General features: G+C 41.3%; 1 protein-coding gene across 1 annotated transcript in view; it reads right to left on the bottom strand.

Moving 5' to 3' along the window:
* Positions 1–20,407, bottom strand: part of cachd1 (cache domain containing 1) — an 86,772-nt gene that overhangs the window by 8,377 nt on the left and 57,988 nt on the right. The window contains 18 exon segments of the mRNA XM_069704782.1: positions 189–305; positions 2,098–2,184; positions 2,534–2,694; positions 3,158–3,274; positions 3,549–3,648; positions 4,279–4,401; positions 5,868–5,978; positions 6,756–6,937; positions 7,819–7,961; positions 8,122–8,290; positions 10,217–10,334; positions 10,493–10,616; positions 12,867–13,016; positions 13,872–14,156; positions 17,456–17,605; positions 17,838–18,054; positions 18,223–18,367; positions 19,783–19,909. Of these exon segments, the coding sequence (XP_069560883.1) occupies positions 189–305; positions 2,098–2,184; positions 2,534–2,694; positions 3,158–3,274; positions 3,549–3,648; positions 4,279–4,401; positions 5,868–5,978; positions 6,756–6,937; positions 7,819–7,961; positions 8,122–8,290; positions 10,217–10,334; positions 10,493–10,616; positions 12,867–13,016; positions 13,872–14,156; positions 17,456–17,605; positions 17,838–18,054; positions 18,223–18,367; positions 19,783–19,909 (2,626 nt within the window).

Genomic DNA, 20,407 nt, shown 5'->3' with positions numbered 1-20,407 from the left:
GCCGGACATACTGTATATCTTCATTGTAAACACACCCTGAACCTCAATGCAGATTTATGTGTCCGAGTTGAATCTGTCTGTTGGTAAATGCCTCAGTGCGAGTGTGTCCGTATATACTTCACACACATGTTGGTTTATTCATTACACCTGTTGATATGTACTAAATGTGAGCAGTTTAGCGCGACTACCTGCTGGTGTATCTCTGGCTGCAGCGGGTGTTGATACACTGGGGCAGGGTGTCGTGCAGACTTGGATCGATCACATTCAGACTGACTGGCTCTTGATGCACCTCACAGCTGGGGTTCCTGTACGACACACAACCATAAAACACGCAAGGTGAAAACTTTTTTTTTGGTCAAAACACAAACGAGACGTTCAACAGCAACATCCATCTAAATCCTGGCATGAAATATGATTTTATTCAACAATTGGAGATACAGTAAAACTGCCATAAAAAAAAAAAATCTAAATCAAAACACGAGTTCAGGAAGAAACAGCCAGTCAATGTATGAAAAGCAGCTCTACAGAGAAAAACATCAATGCTGCCTGCCACGAAAAACAGAGAAGAAACTGACAGTGAAGAATGATAATTGCCTGTCTTCCTCAAATACAAGAGGAATTGGCATTTGAAACATTGACATGTTGTCAAAAGCTGCTGATGGCTGATGAAAGGAGGTGGGCGAAACATTTGAGAGATGTGAGAGGCACTGTGAATGATGGACAGATCCAGAAAGGCTACAGAAGTAAAGGCAAAGACTGAGACAGACAGAATAAGGCAGTAAGATAGTGAGAGAAAAATATACGAGAGGAAACACCCACAAACATTTACACAGGAAGCAGCAGCAAACAGCTTCTAAAATGTTTGGAGGGGCACACACATGTCCACAACTCAAATCACAGAGACAGGAATATGAAAGGGACTTGCCAGATTCAAAGTACAGTTTTTAGGTGCATTTTAAGACATCATAGTCAAGTAGGAGGATGAAAAAAAAAAAACAGTATTTTGCTCAACAGTAATGACAGAAAATAACAAAAAGTTCAGTTTATATCTCGGCTATTGTATTTTGATTAAAGTGAAGATATTTAATAGTTTGATTACATTGATGAGTAATAAAGAACTTTGAATGGTGATGCTCCGACATACATCCATTCTTCTGTCATCAATATGCTTAGTGCAGAATTTAACACAGAACAGAAACGAATAAAAGGATTGACAGAATGTAACTGTAGCATTCATTAGAAGGACAGTTTTTCCTCACAGTTTATACATTTTATTGTGTGTGACTCAAAGCTTTTAGTGCTAAGTGCAAAACAACCTGGCACATAGAAACAACTAATTTCAGTGTACTTAGAAGATGTTTGTGGCATTTAATTAATTACAAAATCCTAATAATAACAGCTATGAAAGCCCTCAAAAGGTTTCAACCTGAGAGGGATGGTGCCCACTCCTGATGGACAATTTGGGATGTGGGAGGTTTTTCTCAATAATTTCCCCAAGTACTTTAGCAGACCTGGTACTGCTCTCTTCAAATGCTAATGTGCCCTCTTGTGGGAATCTCGCTGCTCTGCATTTGCAGTGTACTCCCTCATTCTTGTAATGAATCAAAGCCGTTTAGATGTTTGCATATTGTGTAAACTCATCTCATCTATAGGTGCTTTAACACATGAACTACAACCCTGAACATATGTAGTGCATTATTCAGAGGTGGTATATGTGAAAACTAAATCAGTTAGACCGGATATTTAATTGACTTTACCCAGACAGCTCCCCTCTGCAAAGTTTGTGTAATGCATCATGTCCTCCAGCCACCACCGTACACCAGAACTACACAAAGCATTTGCAGTAGGTGAGAGTGCGTCTGACACGCAAACCTCCTGTTGTGTGCGACATGTGTTAAACGGCAAAGAGAAAACAGCTTCTATGTCCACATGCTGTTTATTTTTCATTACTCAAATATTAACGATGTGTGGTAATCTTTCTCTTCTGTCCTTTATGTTAGTGCCTTCTATCATGTGGGTAGAAAATTCAAGAAAATATTGATGCAGATACACAGGAACCTGTAGTATTGTATGTGCTTCGTCTGAAGTTGGACTGACCTGTTCTCAGCATTGGTGAGGTTGCCTGTACACTCGTTGACCTCCAGAGGGCACTCACATGGACACTCACACTCATTCTGCTCCATCCTGAACAACAGAAAAACAGTCACAGCACATGTCAGTCAGAAACATTATCATCAAATCATTTCAAGGTAACTTCCATGTCTAATCAAAAAGCAATTGTGTGGCCCCAGAATCTCTGCAAATAATAATGATCAACACAGTATTTTACCAGCTATGACAATATGATGCAACTGTGACTAAAGACCACATAATCCATGACGACTCCTCTGCTGTAACAAAATATCAACATCTTATAAAAGGTTTGTCTTTAGAAAAATCAAATCTATCCGTCAATGACAATATTCATTCTTTACCAAAACACTAAAGTGTGTGAGAACTAAACTCCTCAAGAGTGTGCGGTTTCAGTAATGACCTGTGGCAGTTGAGACAGAGCCGGTCCACCGTGCTGCAGGCGCAGAACGCCAGAGAGTCACATGTCTCGTTGACAATACCAGCGAAGGCATTGGTGCCGGGGATTCTGGTCAGGCGATACTTAGAACAGTGGCTACCGTGGACCAGGTTGGTGAGGTCCCCCTGAAAGAGAAAGAGTTAAGGGGGAATTAGTTTGATCAACACGTCATCCTGCTGAGTATTTGAAAGTTTAAGGTGTTTTATCATCTTATCCAAAACCCCAATTCACCAAATCAAGAGCCAAAAAAAGGTTAACAGTGCTACATTGCAACTCTGCATCTATAAATAAAGAAATTCTGGATGTTTTGAATGAAATAATAAGGGATGTGATCTTGTATAATTTAAACATGGGCATGAATGACAAGACTCAAACCATCTAACAATCCAAGAACATGCAACAGATTTAACAGATTCAGTTAATGGAAAAATGCAGGTTGCACTCCCAAGTATTACCACAAGATAGCAGTATAACACTTGAGATATTCACACTGCTTAGGGAGGCCTTGAGGTCTGTGCACTCCCTAGCATGAGGTCTGATTCTAGCTCCATTGAAACCATTCATAAATCCATTTCTTTTCGGACTTACAACGATGCTGGTGTTGAACTTGTAGAAGCGCTGCACGGTGCGGTCGCTGAAGCTGTTACAAAGGTTTTTCTTGACAAAGTTGGGGTGGTTCAGGATGTCATTGGCCACCAGCGGCTCCTGCCATCATCGAGTGAGGACGACAAAGAGGATAATTTGAAGAAATATGTACATAAATAGAGGAGACTGTCCATAAACATGTGTGTGTTTATGGACAAAAATGAGTGCATTTGTATGCTTGCATGCTCTCTCTTGCCCATTAGTGTGTAATTCTTCAGAAAATACTGTTTATGTGTCTCTGGTTAAAGACATGTTTACTGTGTGTTGTACGAGTCTTTATCTTAACATGTGGCTGTGATTTTCACATGTTTTTTTTTGGTCCTGGATCTTTTACCTTGTGAGTGATGTGCTGTTGCTCTGCAGGGGCATGGCCTTTGGGGTCAATTAGAGTGGGGTGAGCGACCAGGTACCCTCTGTCCTCCATTATGAAGCACCTACAATGTAAACAAACAAATATATGAAAAGACTCACACACAGTAAGAAGCGGGTTGGAATCCATTTTAAGAATTTATAGAAACACTCATTAGTTCTATCAATGCTCTATTATTGACCACTATTTCCTGAGATCCCTCTTTTTTCCTCCAGCACCACATTCAACTTCATCTATCTGCATAATACAGCTCCTTTCTCCTTCCCAGCACCCCTTAAGTATTTTGCCAAATACTGCTTCTCTCTGTCTCAATCCTTTTTGGGGTAATCCTGTTTTATATGGCCCCTGAACATCAACAGAGAGACCATGAAGGAAGTAGGGAGAGAGACAGGGGCAGAAGTGAGGGACTGGTGGAGAAGGGAGGGTAAGAAAAAGGAATCAAGAAAAAAAAAGCGAGACATAAAAGTCCATCCGGACTAAGGCAGCAGCAATACCACATCTCCAGCAGGAATGTAAACGTTAATCAGCTTATGTCTTCTTCCTTCTTTCTTTTTCTCTTTCAGTCTCTCCGCGACTTAAATTTTTGCTCAGGAAAATGGAAATTTAGCCAACGTGTAAAGAAATTCATCAGGAAATGGAAAAAAGAAACAGAAATACGGAATTATTTGCATTAACTAATCCATCCTCTTTCTACCTGATCTTGTTGCCTTTGTCTTGGTTGCAGATGGGAAGCAGGTCCAGCAGGACCTTATAGAAGTAGCGTAGGGTGAAGTCTATACCCATCACTGCAACAGCATAACCCGGGGCCATCTGAGAGCTACAGACAGAGCAAAGGACACAAGGAGAAAGGTATTTTGAGGGGATTAGAAACCTGGAATAAGTCAAACCTTTCAGTTAAAGTGTTTCCTGTCATTGATGACAGACAATAAAGTCTGTTTTTTTGTACAGTTATCCCACAAGTAGCTCTACTTCTCTACAGACTGGAAAACATAAAGTGTTTTAAACACAGACTGTATAAAGTGGACATAGCTTCTGGGTCTGGAAAATGAGGCGAAATGGCATAAACTGCAATACTACGAAGGGCCACTAGGGGTTGGCTCCAAAAAGCCCCCAACATTCAAATTCTCTGATGAAATACAAAGTCAATCAATCTTTTCTACGCGTTCTTAGGTGTAGTTAGCTAAAATCACTCTTCCTAAGTTGTTTTTTGGCGGTCCATCTAAAAAAAAAAACAACAACAACAACATCATAAATGAGAAAATAAACCTCAAAAAGCTGTGTTCTGGGGATCGCGTCCAAATATGGTCACTTCTGGCCCCATTTGCTCTGAACTAGCAAGATGGCGACGGCCAATATCCGAACTTGAATGGCCGTTCACAAGCCAGTAGCTGACGTCAGTGTTGGTTGCCACTTGGTTTTAACACATAAGGGCATTAAATACTCATTCAAAAATAAACCTCACCACACTTATTCAACTGCAGGTTCTCTTGTTATCTGTGTTTACTACACACTGTATGTTATGCTCACTGAGCCAGTGCACAACAACAAATGAATCCAGACTTATCTCACCCACTGAGGCTGACTGTTTGTGTATACACTGAACACTTGCATGGACCGTGGACGGTTGCATTTTAAACTCACTGAACTAGAAACAAATACTTAAATCTCAGCCACTGTTGCAGCCTTTTGAAAGCCCCCGAGCTGAAGCCTCCGCGAAGAAAACATTATTGCAATCACTTCTATGATAACTAGTGAAAGGACGGGGTGTAACACCCAATTTTTAATTTGGCTTTTCCTCTTTAACTCCACCAGAAGTTGGTAGCAATACACTGACTTGCTTGAGGGCACTTTGGAAAAGCAGATACTTGAAGAAAATTGTGACTGAACCCAGACCATTTGGTTGAAGGATATTATAGCACTGATTAAACAGCTCTGAAGCATAAAATGGTCAATGGTCTCCTTTAGTTTCCCTCAAATTATTTCCTGACTTCAGAGATAGGGCAGTCTGGCTGCAATGACGTCCAGGCTTAGAGCCTGGTTGTCCACAATCATGTCTTGGCTCCTAAGAACAGTGAATCTGTTGAGTAATATCCAATAAGAAGAGCTCCTGATTTTATTGCCAAGGTGTAAACATGAACAGAAATTTGTCAACCATTAAATGCTTACTGTAAGTGAGTCCTTCTGTGAAGCAAACACTTGAGGAAATAGACCTGACTTTTTCCCCAGTGCAGTAAAATATACACATTCATAGTGGTAAAAAAAAAATACACCCAGTCTTCTTACCTGGAGGCATGAATGGTGTGGCTGATGGTGACAACATAACCCGCTCCGCCCACATCCAGGTATGGCCCCGTGAAGGTGATGAGGCCGGGGTTAGCCACAGCATGCTGGTACCTACATAACATACCAAGCAGTCAGAGGGTTACTTGGAAAACTTGAGGTCATCTTTGTGTAAATTAAGTCGTCTAAACATGAAACCATTGTTTCCTTATGAAAACATTTTGCCTCCATGTTAGAGATTACAGTTAGTTGTTGTAGAAACCTTTGTCCACCATAAAAAAAACAAAAAACAGCTCTGCTGTGTATTCGGTTATATTGTTTTATTGTTGTATTGTTATATTGTTACATAGTGTCGAAGTTTGTTTCCCAATCACTATGTGTTTCCTCTTAACCTGAACTGAACTTTATCTGTAACCCCAAGTAGTACTCTTGTGCGGTGCTTAACAATAACTGAAACTAACTCCAGCCGGCACAGGGGGCGCTACAGGAAACGCTGTTTCTCAGAGGGGAACACTGTCTGAAGACTTAAACACCAGACCTCCTCCAGCTATTTCAGACTGACACAAAAGAAAACTGCTTAATTGAGACAGAGGACTGAAATAGAGGGGAAAAAAATGCATTTACTAGCTTAATGTGAACATACTTTTAGTGTTTCCTGACAGTTTTGTTACCCTCTGTTATATTCATAAATTTAAAAAGTTTCAATAGTTAACTAATTACTATTCAACACTTTGCTGAGAAAACCTTAACTGGACTGAACACACTTATTCTCTTTAACTGCGACCTACCTCGCACTATCTCAGACTTCCTTTTTCTCTCCTAAAACACACATGTACACACACGCCTTCACTCCTTTCTCCCCCTCTTCACACCCTCCAAAGTAAGCCTCACCATTGTCTGCGGGTCGGGTCGAAGGCTTTGTCCATCAGTGATCCTGGGTAAATCCGGAGCACCCCACTGGGCGTTGCTATGTAACGGCGCACAATGTAGCAGTTGAGGCTACTCATTTCCATTAGTGTCATCCACTCATCCGTGACATGACTGGTTGCCATAACCTCGTTCCTGACAGAGGACTGCAGAGGGGAAAGGATGGAAGGGTGGAGGGAGATAAAGAGGAGAGGGAGAGTGAGGTTGGAAAGGAGATAGTGAGGGAAGAGAAGGAATAAGTTGAGGAAGGAGTGGAAAAAGATTAATCTAGAGTTGACTTGAATGTAAGTTGGATAAGACTTTAAAAGTCTGGTTCTAATCAGTCCAAAAAACAAAATAGAAAAAACGTGAATCCTGTTACTTGAAACAGGTACAGCAGGACTCTTTTACGCTGCATTTATAATAGGAATTATATAATTCCCCCTCTGCTAAAGAGAGGTGTCATCAAACAGCAAAGCTCAGAAAACCTAAATTTGGGCAAAAATGTCACTTGATTGGTCCTAAAGCCCTGAAAAACAGCCTGAAGAATCACATTCCACAAACATTTTCAGACGGCCTTCCAATTTTGAAAGGGGCGATGAGGTCACTGGAGGGGGTCTTTAAGACTAGCCTGGGAATCAGTGCTGGGACTGTGAGTTCAAACTCTAACTCCCCCCAGGACAGGAATGCGAACGGAATGCCAAAACCTGTGTGGGGGTTAGTCCCCTTCTTAAAGTTGCAAAGCATCATTTGAATAAAACAAATATATATTTAGATGCAATGTAAGAAACCTGAAAATGCTTGTCAGATGTTGCAAGAGATGGGAGTCAAAAAAAGACTTCTAAGAGATCATAAAAATCCATTACACCACAAGGGGTATGGGAAAGGGACACATGAATTATGTTAACAAGTGTTTACAAGCAAGAATATCTGAGAGCGTGTCTGTAATTTGACTGCAGGGCTGGCCATGTGTTTTCCAGGTGAACAAGATTCAGGCAGCTCTTTGCGTGACTTGCACGTGTGTTCCCAGGCTTTTGTGCTTGTGTACCTTGAGGCCTGGGTTGGCTATGAGCCTGGTGTTATCACTCAGGTAGGCAGTGTAGTGCTCCACCATACGCTTTGTTTCTGGTTGACTGAGGTGCTCGTAGGGAGAAGAGAAACTACCAGCTGCCAACATCACTGTGGGGGACTCTGGGAAAGAAACACACAGGGGAAAAGGGACACTCAGACATACTAATCAGTGTTTTAGAGCTGACTATGGTAAAAAAAAAAAAAAAAAAAGAAAGAAAGAAAGTTATTCAAGTTGTCATATATCAGTACAGGTCTGTGGATTTTTTGCTGCTTGTCTTACCGACGGTGGCGAGCTGTTTGAAGTGCAGGCAGGAGCTGGGCTGACCCAGCAGGTCTAAACGGTGGTAGAGCAGCTTAGAACTGGGAGCTGTGTTCAGGTTCTTTAGCTGCTTCACCGGGATCTCCGGCTGCACGTACACAATGCACAGGATGAAGGACGTGTCCTGAACCTAGAGGACAAGACAAGACAGAGAGAAAGGGCCTCAATTTATATTTCATTCTGAGGGATATAACGGATGATATTCGATATCGTTGTTAATGTCCACAAATTCGTCTGTGTTTTGATTCTTTGTGATTTTCCCAAACCTCTCTGTGGCTCTTAGCCTAATAAGCTTTTTCATCCTACTGATTAATTGCATCTTTAGGGTTTCATTTAAAACAAATTATTTCTTAAAACTGCTGGGAACTGTAGTTTTTAATGAAATCTATTTAAATAGTACATTTATCGGGGACTATTTACAGCTGTGGATTAAACGTTATTTGGTGTGCTAGTGGGTTTGACTTGAAATATACAACAGTGCCCGTTGAAATGAAAAATGATGTGACCTTGTGTAACAGTGTGCAACAAGTGCTCACTGAGGTGTCTTTGGTCAACAATGGAGCGCTATGGCACAGTGGAATTAGCTATATTAGGCTGCTAATAATTAGAGGCATGAATTCATTGTTGTTTCATGAGATTTGCTGACAACAAACATACAGAAGGTCTGCTGCTTTATTTTCCAACATCAACATGCTCCAAACAATGCTACAGAATGCAAAGAGGGTGAGTATTGTATTTGGCAGGTGATCCCTTACACCAGAAGTAGCACACATTTATCTTTAGTGACCAGGGTGAACTTATCAATAAAACAGTGTTGATAGTTTATTGACTCTCCTCCAACAGCATTTAAACTAGAAGCAAGTGATACTGACTTGCACATCAACCATCCCTCCCAGCTTTCTGTTTCAGTGTTTACTGTCAACCAATCACAGCGAGTGTTTGAAATGTGTCCAGTTTAACAGCTGCTTTCACCACGCTGATTCGAAATGCACCCTGCAGAGTCAGTCTGCTCCCAGATTCTGTCACTTTGGTACTGAGTCATGCAAACTGTCAAACATACAGTGAGTAGTTTTCAGAGAGACCCAGGAGCTTCTAGTAACTCAAGAAGAAATTTAACCCTTTCTTGACCATTTTTAAGACACATTTGTGATTTATTTTGGTCATAAGCACAAATGAATATGATATGCTCCTAAAGGAGGCCCCGGGGCATAAATAGCCACACAAAAGGACAGAATAGGAAAGGAAACAACAAATTATTCTCGATTGTTGTTTTCTAGGCCAATTTACTCTTTTTCTGGCACCAGAAAGCTCATTTAGACAAACAGACACGGCTGCCAACATCATGGCAAAAGGTGACATGTTTGAACTCTAGTGCCTGCGTGACAAAAAAACAACAACAAAAAAATGTCAAAAGCTTTTAGAAAAAAGGCTAAAGTGAAATGCTTAAATCAAGTGTGATATTTCTGCACCTGCCAAAAAATCTAAATGTAAAAAAAAATCAAAAAACAAAACTATGGTATGATGTTATTGCTGTTCTGTTGCCATTTGTTCATAAAACATGACACTTGTGGACCTGAGAGAGAAAAAGCAGATTCAAGGGATAGACAGTTTCTGGGTGTGGGAGTACTTGTTTTTTAATTACACCAGCTAATTTAAGGTGGTGGAGGTTTGGTGGAGACATCAAAGCCAGGACCATAAATCAAGATACTGCTTTCAGGCGGTGGGACAGTAATGATAAAGAGCTTGAGACAGTGAGAGAAGAGACAGAGAGAAAGTAAATGAAATAATTATTGTTCCCACCACAAAAGAGCCAATGACTGACTGTGCTAGCACTTGTTCTGCTACAGAGGTACAATCTTTTTGTTATTCTTACTCTATGCGACTGGCATTGAAATGGAAATATTGAATTCCGTTGCATCATTTGTTTTGAGTCTACTCACAGAGTTTATTCTATTCACGTCAGAATTGTAAAGATAATGAGAACAAGATAGAGTTGTTTGTACTGTCTAACAGTCACCACATGCGCTATTAGTTTTTTCTTTTTATGGGCACCTACCAGTTTCCAGGCGTAGCTGACATTGTACGCATCCTTGCTGTTGTCCCTGAGGCGGTTGGTGTGCCAGGACAGAGAAGAGTTAACTGGCACAGCAATAACCTGACTGCCCAGAGGGAGGCTGCAAAAACAAAAAGAATTCACAAAACTATGAATCACAAAATGCACACAAAGTATAGCACAGATGTACCCACGGCCCGGGGAAATCTAGTTTTAAAACCAACTCTAAACTTTAAAACAGATTCTTTATCCACCTAGCTGTTCCTCATCTTTTCTTACCTGAGGATATTCTGGCGGACAGCAGGGAATCCTGGGATATTCTCGTAGTGGATGATATCCGTGTGCAGCGGAGGCTCTGTCATCAGGTAGGGTCGCGTCAGTGATGGGTGCATCAGGGTGTAACCTGGGAAATCAAACAAGATGCCATAAATTACTCATGGTACTGTTAGTATTTAGCATTATTTTGAATTCTTTGCCAATTAACATGCAAATTACAAGACATAATGCAGGCCTATTCTGCTTGTGTTTGTTTGGATCGAGTTCTGGGGAACACCACAGGTAGGCTGCACAGTATAAAGTTGTAGGGAAGTAGAATACACACACATAATGTTTAAAGGTACATTTAGGTGCATTAAAATTGCCAAAGAGACTGTGAGGTTGTTGTTTCTGCCACTGCTCATATATTATAAACACCAGTTCTCAACAAGTGCGTCTATACACCACTTTATGTCTTCTTCTGGATATGTTGTGTAAACAATAACTACTCCAAAGGTGGTCTGTTGTAGCATCAAGAAGTCCGGAAGCTTTGTCAGCCGTATATTTACCAAATTATATTTACCTAAACTCTAATTGGCAGCAGATGATTTCAATGCCAGTTTATAACTTTAATGGGAGTCATTTGTCAATGTTTGCGGAGTTGCAACACTAATAAGCATGGTGAAGTAATAATCTATAATTTGATGGCATATTTATTAAAATAACAAACATTTTAACGGGGGGGGGGAACAGACATATTGAAAAACAGAGAAAAGGAGCGAAATCCACACAGCTGCAAAAATTCCGTCGTAATAATTACCTTTAATAGTTAAATATTCACTTGCTAAACCCAGGTGAATAAGTGTCTTTTACTTTGCACGTGTCTTATGACTCTCCTCCAACTTACTTCACCTCACTCCTCTCCTCCCTCCCACCTTCTCATAGCCACCGTCTCCACCAAACGTCTCCCCCTGGTCCTTCTCTCCTTCCTCCTCCACACTGCCTTCCCCTCCTGCATTTTTAATCCTTTCTCATTCGTGCCTCCGATTAGCAAGACACTGCCTTGGAGGCTCAAAACCAAACGCTAATTAAGTGAGGTTATTGTGGTTTCTGTTACCAGTCAACACAGATAGATGTGCCTGCCTTCCCTGTCCTCTGGATTAACATTTCAAATTTGAAGTCGTTAAGTTAAATTTACCTTTGCGCTGGGTCAAATTTGACTTTTAATTATGGTTTGTTTTTACAGTGTCTGGGAAAGGCTGTGTTTTTACAGCAAAATGTTGTGCAAATTGGAGGACGTGCAAGGACCTCAAACTTCATCTCTCCACATTCCTGACATTCCTCTTTCTCTGACATTGTTCTTGTTCATCTCTGTGTTGTCAGCAGTGGATGCAGGGCTCTTTCAGAAAAGAGACTAAAGACTGCAACTGAATTTTGGATCAACATCTGAGCATCTGTGACAAAAATGAGCTGAAATAGCTCTGCATGGCTCTCCCCTGATCTCCACTCTACATTTCTAAATTAGAAACTCTTTATTAACGCGCTCTTCATTAAACACAAAACAGTACAGATCTGTCAATGTACTGTCAGATTTTCAAAAGTTTTTCTGTAACTAGCATATTAGCTCAGCAGAAGGGCAATTCATTTTTTTAAATTCTTGTTACCTAATATCATTCAGTATAAAAAAAAAAAAAAGGGTGCCGATCTGTAGCTGTAGTGCCATCTATCAAAAAACCTGTCCATTAATGTCACTTCCCTCTGGCCTCACAGAGCACAACTTAGCCGTTGTAAAGCACCAGTAGTTGAGTCAAGACCCCCTCAGCTGAGGCCAAGACAAACCAAGACCGGACACGAGCACTAACCGCCCTACACTGAGGCAACGCACTGAGGCATGGCTCAACAGAGAGTGAAATGCCAAAGAAACGCCAGTGCAGCCTAGAAGATGTCAATTAAGTCTAATAAGGGATAATGGCTGTCGAGGAAGTTGAGACAGACAAAATAAAGTGTAATTCCATTTGTATGTGAAACAAGTACACTTAAATGTGCTTAGAAGGCTCCTCACAGCCTGTGACTAATAAAGATTGGTACCCTGAATATGCACAGAAATGTATTGTGGACCACTGGAGAATTTTTCCTGATTGATGTTTGCTGGGTCACGCAGCAACGTGTGGCTTTGATTGACTCTGCTGTGTTTTCTATTACCTGGCTGACTTGAAGAAAACAGATTTGAAGGCTTGCTACACATACAAACTCTGCTGCTACTGCTGTTACTGCTGCTGACCACAACTAGGGCAAAGTCATATGCAATGAAGGACAAGCGTGCACCCGTGGAAGAGTCAGGTGCCAAACAAAAATGTTTGCTCTGTGCTGATTGGTCCCCCGTCTCTCTCTGACTGACCTTTGTTGTCAATGAGGAAGGTGTATGAAGCCAGCGAGTCTTGGTAGTAGGTGACATCCTCCAAGATGTAGGCCAGGTTCACATCGACGCCAACCACGCCCAACAGCAGGTTACCGAAATAACACGGCCGGCTCACAGTCATAATGAACCCTGGAGAAAGAACAAGCATCTAAGTAGGGTTCATGCAATCCCTCAGGTTATTCTGATTCACTGAGCCATGTGTGCATGTTTGTTTCTGCCTGTGCTGAGCCAGTTTTTTTTTATTATTTTTTTTTATTACCTCTTTATAGTTATTTTAATTGGTAGAGATTAGCCAATTCTTGCAAAGGATTCAAACAGTGTACCGACAAACAAATAATTCACACTGAAACCAACACTAGTGTTTTTAGTTTGATCCCACTCATCTCTTCACTCTCATACAGCTGAATCAGACTTCTTATGGTTGCACACATTCAAAGTTTTTAACTGTCAAAACAGAGGTTGGCTTTTATTGTGAAACAGTCACAGGAAACACAGAGTTTGTCATAAGTTAACAAAACAAGACAAGTCATTAAATGCATTTTTTGACAGTAGGTCAGTTTTAAATATTTCCACAGTGAGCTGTTACATGTTTCAGGCGACAGGTTGCATCTCTACTTTTTTATTTTTTGCAATAAATCACAGCTGCAATAATTTTTTTTACTTTTTTTGTTTGATTGTACTGCAAACAGGTCCACCAGTTTCTCTTCTGCTGATGAAAAACTGGCTTCACCATTGATTTAAGACCTGTAGTATTACAACCATCGACTGAAATCTTAAGATTTACCACTTAATTGAATTTCAATTTGATTAATTGTTTTACTCCCCGTATATAATGTGATTTCATTTGAAATTAATTTGATATTATTTATTCTAATCTATTCTGTTCCTTTGGTCTGAGTTCAAAACTAAATTACAGTCTGAAATGTAAATGTAATTTGAAATCAGCTCAGACTGGAGTTTGTCAGCTGGGTCCGGGCTACTCACCGTCTCCCATTGGGTCGGAGTAGGGCAGGCTGAAGCGGGCCAGGTCGATCATGCGGTTGGGCAGGTTGATGTAAAAGCGGCCCACTGTTGTCTCCAGGTTGCTCAGCTGGTTCAGCACCATCATACTGCCCTTCACCACCGGCATCGCGGAGGCTCCCGCCGAGCCGGACGATGCCGCCACAGAGGAGCGGTCTCGGTTGGACGTCCGGTCGACGCCGTACTTCACCGAGTTCTGCTCTGCAAGGTCCCTCAGGAAGGCCAGCTCCTTCAGGCCTGTGACTCCCTCTGCAAAAAACAGAAATCAATTCTGAAATGCGTTTGATCTAATCAAGCAGGGATATTAAGAACAAGTAAGTAGCTGAGGTTTAGTTTCAGGCCTGTTGAACAGGGTGATTGTGCAAAATGAAAATAAAAGGGAGTGGTTGAAAGGGAGCTAAAGACAGTAAACAGGTCTTCAATAAAAAAAAATTTTAAAAAAGCACATGACTTAAAATTCCTAATATAAAAGGCAGCCCACTGTTCTCGTTCTCCAATAGCTGTAAAAAAAACAACAACAAACAAACAAACAATTCCTTCAAAGAGCTAGGAAGAAGAAATCTCACTCCTGGCACCAAACATGAGCTGAATTCAAAACAATTCGTGTGATGGGACGTTTATTCTTAGAACAATTAAACTCATGCCGTTCACATGGTCCGGCCGCAAAAGAGTTGCTTTAAACTAGATCATAATGAACTCCATCACGTGAATTTCCTCAACTGATTTAGCATCAGCAGCAGAGATATTTCACACATGCAGGGCCGAACTTGTGATCCACTTCATGATCTCTATAAGCTCTATCCGTACGATCCCATGCATCTGCCGAACCCAGCCGTCATCCGTCAAGCTCGGAGATGGTGACATAAATAAATCCCTCATCACTGTAAAGAAAATATACAGCTGAGACGTTAATGCACACTTCAGGCTTTATCTTTCCAAGCCACATAAGGTCATTTAGAGGAGGATGAATAACTACGGCCAGGCCCCTACAGCTGTCACCTGGAACATTTGGCACTCCACAACCTATTGGGAAAGATAGAGCAGGATGTCTGCCAGCATCCAATCATTGAATGGATTACAGCAGAATCCTTTTTTAATGCCAAGGCTCTGCTCTTTTGATCACCACACTGGGCCACAGACGAGAGGCAGCGTCACCATGGGTGGCAGTGTCAAACGGACAAAAAGTGGAAATTTAGCTGAAAGCACAGGTATTATTCGCTTTGATTTAACAGGAGAAGCAATTCTTGCTGTTCTCACTAGAACGGATGTGAAGATCCTGACATACCTAGAGTTTCCCAAAAATATTGGAATTCTGGGGGAAAATCTACTTCTTAAAAGATAAAGTTATGCAAAGTTATGGAGATCTGAATGTATTTCCATCCTCATTAAACAGATGTAAAACCAATGTTTTAACATTTTTGCAGAGGAGAAGAAGAACATTGATGTTCGCGAGCTATCTTTCTTCTTCTCCTCTGCGTTTTCTTGCAGCTACATCTCTTTATGTGACCAGACTTAACTGCCAATTACTAGCTTTTTAACGTGGCCTGTTTGGTGAATGGGACCGTGTCTCCTCTGGCTTCTTCTTACTGCTCTCCCTTTTAGGCAACAAATTATGAACAGTGATGGTACCTTTGGTATTAATTGTCTTTTTTTTTTTGTCATTGCTGTATGTTGTAGTATTTATCTATTGACTTCCATCAGTAAACATACATTAAAGCTCTGCTCTACTACATCACAGGGAATGAGTCCTGCCTGCATTAAGGTGCATCATACACCCCATTTTAAAAACATTACATCCAAGTGCTACTAGTGGTCCCCAGGGTACCTTTAATTTAGAAAACATTGAAAGCAATTGAATGCCTTAAAATATCTATGATGAAAGACCATACAGTCAGATCAAAGCTGTAGCATCTGAAATTATATATTAGAATATTTCTTGATACTTTAAAGACTAAAGAAGAAACATAAAATCTAGAATCGACATGTAGAGTCAAAACTTCATATTCTATCTGACCAGACAGTATTTTAGTCAGGCTGACAAACACTGTTTTGGTAAAGGATATGAGCATCCCAAATACACACACACACACACACACACACACACACACACACACACACACACACACACACACACACACACACACACACACACACACACACACACACACACACACACACACACACACACACACACACACACACACACACACACACAACTGTGCATTGTACTGCTTGGAGACTGCTGATCTCCTTGAACAATCAGCACATCACATTTGGCAGGGGATGCAGGGAATAAGACTCCCACACCCACAGTGGGCCTTTCAGCTGTGCGCAACAGCGTCAGCAACAAAACAAATGTTTTTTTGAATCTGCAATGCTAATAAACTCAGAGGACGATAGATTTCTGAATCCTTTTCATCATCTCTCTTTAAAGAGCCAAGGTCCTCTGTCAGTCACACATGCAGTGAGCAGCACGCCCTTTGAAGTCTCACTCTCTGCTCTCTTAGATGTACCTCATTTCCATTCTCCCATGCAAAAATGATTTGTATTAATGGTGGACTAATGCATGCACAGCAGAAGTGAGTGTACGCGCGTGCGTTGTGCGCGCGTGTGTATGTGTGCGTGTGTGTGTGTGTGTGTGTGTGTTGCACAAGGAGGCTGGAATTAGAGGAGGCAGATGGATGGACAAGGACAATAAAAGAGGAAAAGGAAGCATACACACCACACACCAACACATGGACACACACAGAAAACAAAAAGCCTTTGAAGTTTCAGCGCCCTTCTCTAACCTTCAGTCTTCTGTTGAACACACTGCACCCGTGAACAGAGAATAACTAACGCTGAGATATCGAACACACAGTAACGGGCGCTCAGCAGAGCCAAGAAGGAATGCAGGACGAGATATTGCAAAGGAAGAAATGCGGAGAGGATGTACAGTAAATGGACTCAACTGGTCCATGTTGGGGATTAATTTCAGAAATGACCAAATATTTCAGCCACACTGCTTTTTTAAACCAAGTAAATGTCCTAATAAAATAAAACAATGGACATAAGTGCATGACTATGTGTTCCAAGACTAACTAAAATGCCCCACCACTTCAATTTAGTGTATTTCACATTGCAGATGCCTGAAAAGGGTGTGAAAAGTCATAGTTTACATTAAAAAAAAACAACTGTCTTTACTAAACTGAAAACCGAATAAAAGTCCAAACTGTCAGCAAAATGCTACTGTTCCTCTTTATTAACATACAAATGAGATTCCTTTGGTACCTATTTTTCTTGGCCTTTATTGTTTGTTTCGAACACTGTAAAAATGGATTAAAATCAGATTTAAAATAATTGTTTTACCCTTCAACTGTTGAGGGATAACGAGCAGCTCAGCTACCTTTGTTAATTCCCTTTACTTTCACATTACTGAAACCCTTTTCTGAGCTGCCCTCCGTGTAAGAAAAAAATATAAACTGTGTAGAAAAGTGAGTGGCAGCAGAAAACATGACAGTGCTTGAATGCAGGGACACAAGATCCACTCCTAAATATGAGTGACCTACCATTCATGAGAGCATAGGTGAGGATCATGACCGAGTTGTTGAGGTGTCGGTTCTCCTCTCTGACCACACTCAGCGTGGCTCTCTTCTCCTGCTCTGACGACTCTCGTGACGTGATACCAGATGAAAGGTAAATGATCACCATGTCTGTGGCTGAAAAAAGACAAGTAACACACACACACACACACGAGACATATCAGTTAATATCATGCATTAATGATCGAGGTAGCTAATCATCGTTCTGATTTCTAAAGGGAAAAATATGCCAACAAAACCTGCAAAAGAGCAGAACCTGATCACTGGAGATGGCACACAGAAAACTACACATTCCTACAATACCGCATCCCAAAACTTTAAAATTAGTGCCTTCTTTCGTGTGTCTTACTGGTGCTCTGTTTGCTGAGACTGCTGGTGTTACGGAGCAGCTGGAAGGCCTTCTGGAAGCCTGCAGCATGCTGTGTTGCTCCATCAAAGGCCTTGATGTTGGAGATGAAGGTGCTCATCTTCCTCTTAGTCTCGCTGGTGGCCGGAGACAACAAGCTCTTATAGCACTGGTCCAGAGAGCAGGAGCGAACCGTATCTGCCACTGACAAGATGGAGATCTGTGGAGGAGCAAAAACAAAATCAAAACAATTCTATTGGAGTAACACTGATGTCACTAATGGTTAGTAGTCATTTCTGATTTCCCAAAGCATTTGAACTTGTTTCATGAGCTATAAAGTAGATGACGATCTGAGCATATTTCTTAAAGTCTGCTCCCTTTCACAAACCTTGTCATGTTCGTCTACGGCGTTGAGGATGACCAGTGCCGAGTCCCTGGCGATCTGAAGCTGGGTGTCAGTTACAGACGCTCCGTGGTCGACCATCACCACGATGTGTTTAGACTGTGGACGCACTGCAGACACGTACACAGGCCTGCAAGAACACAAACACGCATACAGACACATGAGCACATAAAACACCTCACAACATGGAAATATTTGTACAATTCCCAACACTATTCTGTCAGCAGCTGTTGAATTTTGGAGGAGGTTCAACACTTTCTCCCATCTCATGCTGTCATTGCAGAATTAATAATCCCAAACTATGTGTGCATAATTTCCTAAAATTACAGAAGGCACCCTCAAGATTCAAAGGTCATGAAACAATTTTTGTAATTCAGTTAAATTCTCATGCGATTGTGAGTTATGAAATATGATTTTCAAGCCCAAGAGATCACGGTACAAAACTGCAAGAAAATAATCTATGGTTAACTTTCTGGAAAGGAAAATGGCAGATTGTTTTTAATCTTACTCGGAAGAAGTGTCACTGAGACCACAGCTCTTCTTCGCAGGAACAATATTAGGTCATGGTGTACTATCAGAGTTAAAAAGATGTAGGCAGACCTGTTGGCTTGTTGTCGTTGAAACTTTAAAGACTTTGACATTATGCAAAAGGTACAACTATGAATGGCTCCTCTGTGCCAATAGCGCACAAAAAGGCCAAAATCCATTATTTTGAAGTAATTCCCTTCACCACAAAGAGAGTTGATGAAGCGCTTGGTTCGCCTTATAATATTAAACCACATATATGAATATTTCCTAGATTTCTGAAGATTAGCATTTGAGGTGTGTCTCACAATACGTGTTAATAATGCACATGTTTTAAAGCAGGGTGGGCTCTACAGGGGGGCAGAGTGTTGGGAGGTCAGTGCCTCTGTGTGTGTGGTCTGCTGGACTAGAAGACACAGGGCACAGAAAGGGCGGGATGTGCTCACAAAGCCTCATTCATACTTGAAGTAAGGCAAGCAACGTCATTCCTCCCATGGCCATACGCCAGGTTGCTGACTTGAACAGCAAGAACACCCAAAAGACATGATAAAAAAAAAAAAAAAAAGAAAAAGAAAGAAAGAGCGCTGATGCAAAATGCACAAGGGAGCAAAAGAGAGACGTCTTTCAGTCGCGGCCACAAAAAAAAACACCACAACACTGGAGGTGTGAAATTCCAACGGGCTTTAGTGGTATGAGCCACATTCCTGCCAAGGGCATGTGTGGTCAGGGTGTACGAGGGCAGCATGCCATCAACAAGCCCTCTGGGCCACCCCACAGCAACTGGCAGAGGAGGAGGCAGAGGGTGGAAGAGGGTGAGGAAGATGAAGGCCAGAAGGACTTGTTGTGGCTCTAACCTCAGGCCGCTCTGTCCCAGACGTCTGCTGTGTGATATTTGCTGACAAACAGTATATTTTATAGTAACTTGGAGCAGAGTCACTATTTTTTTTTTCTTTAACCTGAAAAAGAGCTAAATAACAAAGAAGAAACTAATTTGAAAAGGGAAGTGTGGTTGTTCTGTACCTGCTGCGGTGCTCGTAGTTTCCTTTACACTGGAACTTGTGGGCAGGGAAGATGGTAAAGATGCCCTCCTCTGAGCTGAAGTACTGCCACTTTATCCCCGGGTTGGACTTCAGGTTGTCTGCCAACACTGCAGAAGGAAGAGACACAGAGCGAACAGGAATAATTTAACAAAACAAAAACAGGTGACTAACTGGGAAGTTTAGTACTTTTGAGAGTTTCTCTTGTTCAGGTGTAACCTTTAACGCAAACCACAATGTACTATTGTGACTTCTGCGTGAATCAGACTGAATGAGAAAAAACAATCAGCCCAAAATGCATATACCATGTATTCTTGTATGGTTACACTCATGCTGACACTGTCCTCGTACCTTTTACTACAGTACGATATAGTGAACTGGGTCAAGAACTTGCTGGCCTTTAAAGCCCTTTGAAAATGGTATGTAAAACCAAGCTTTACACATAAACTTTACTTTAACTGACATAAATATACACTTAAAAATACTCTATTACACATTTGATATGACAGAAGTGGTACGTGTAGCTGCTACAATTGTTGGGCGTAGTGTTAAACATCTTAAGTTGAAGTCCCAGTACTATGCAGAAGGGAGGCTACACATGGATTATG

This window comes from Brachyistius frenatus, unplaced genomic scaffold, assembly GCF_029030835.1.
Source record: "Brachyistius frenatus isolate BFR_SWC_R1_liver_20210118 unplaced genomic scaffold, ASM2903083v1 Contig_52, whole genome shotgun sequence".
Classification (NCBI taxonomy): domain Eukaryota; kingdom Metazoa; phylum Chordata; class Actinopteri; family Embiotocidae; genus Brachyistius; species Brachyistius frenatus.
Note: the sequence above shows the minus strand (reverse complement) of the source record. Positions and strands in the feature narration are given on the sequence as shown.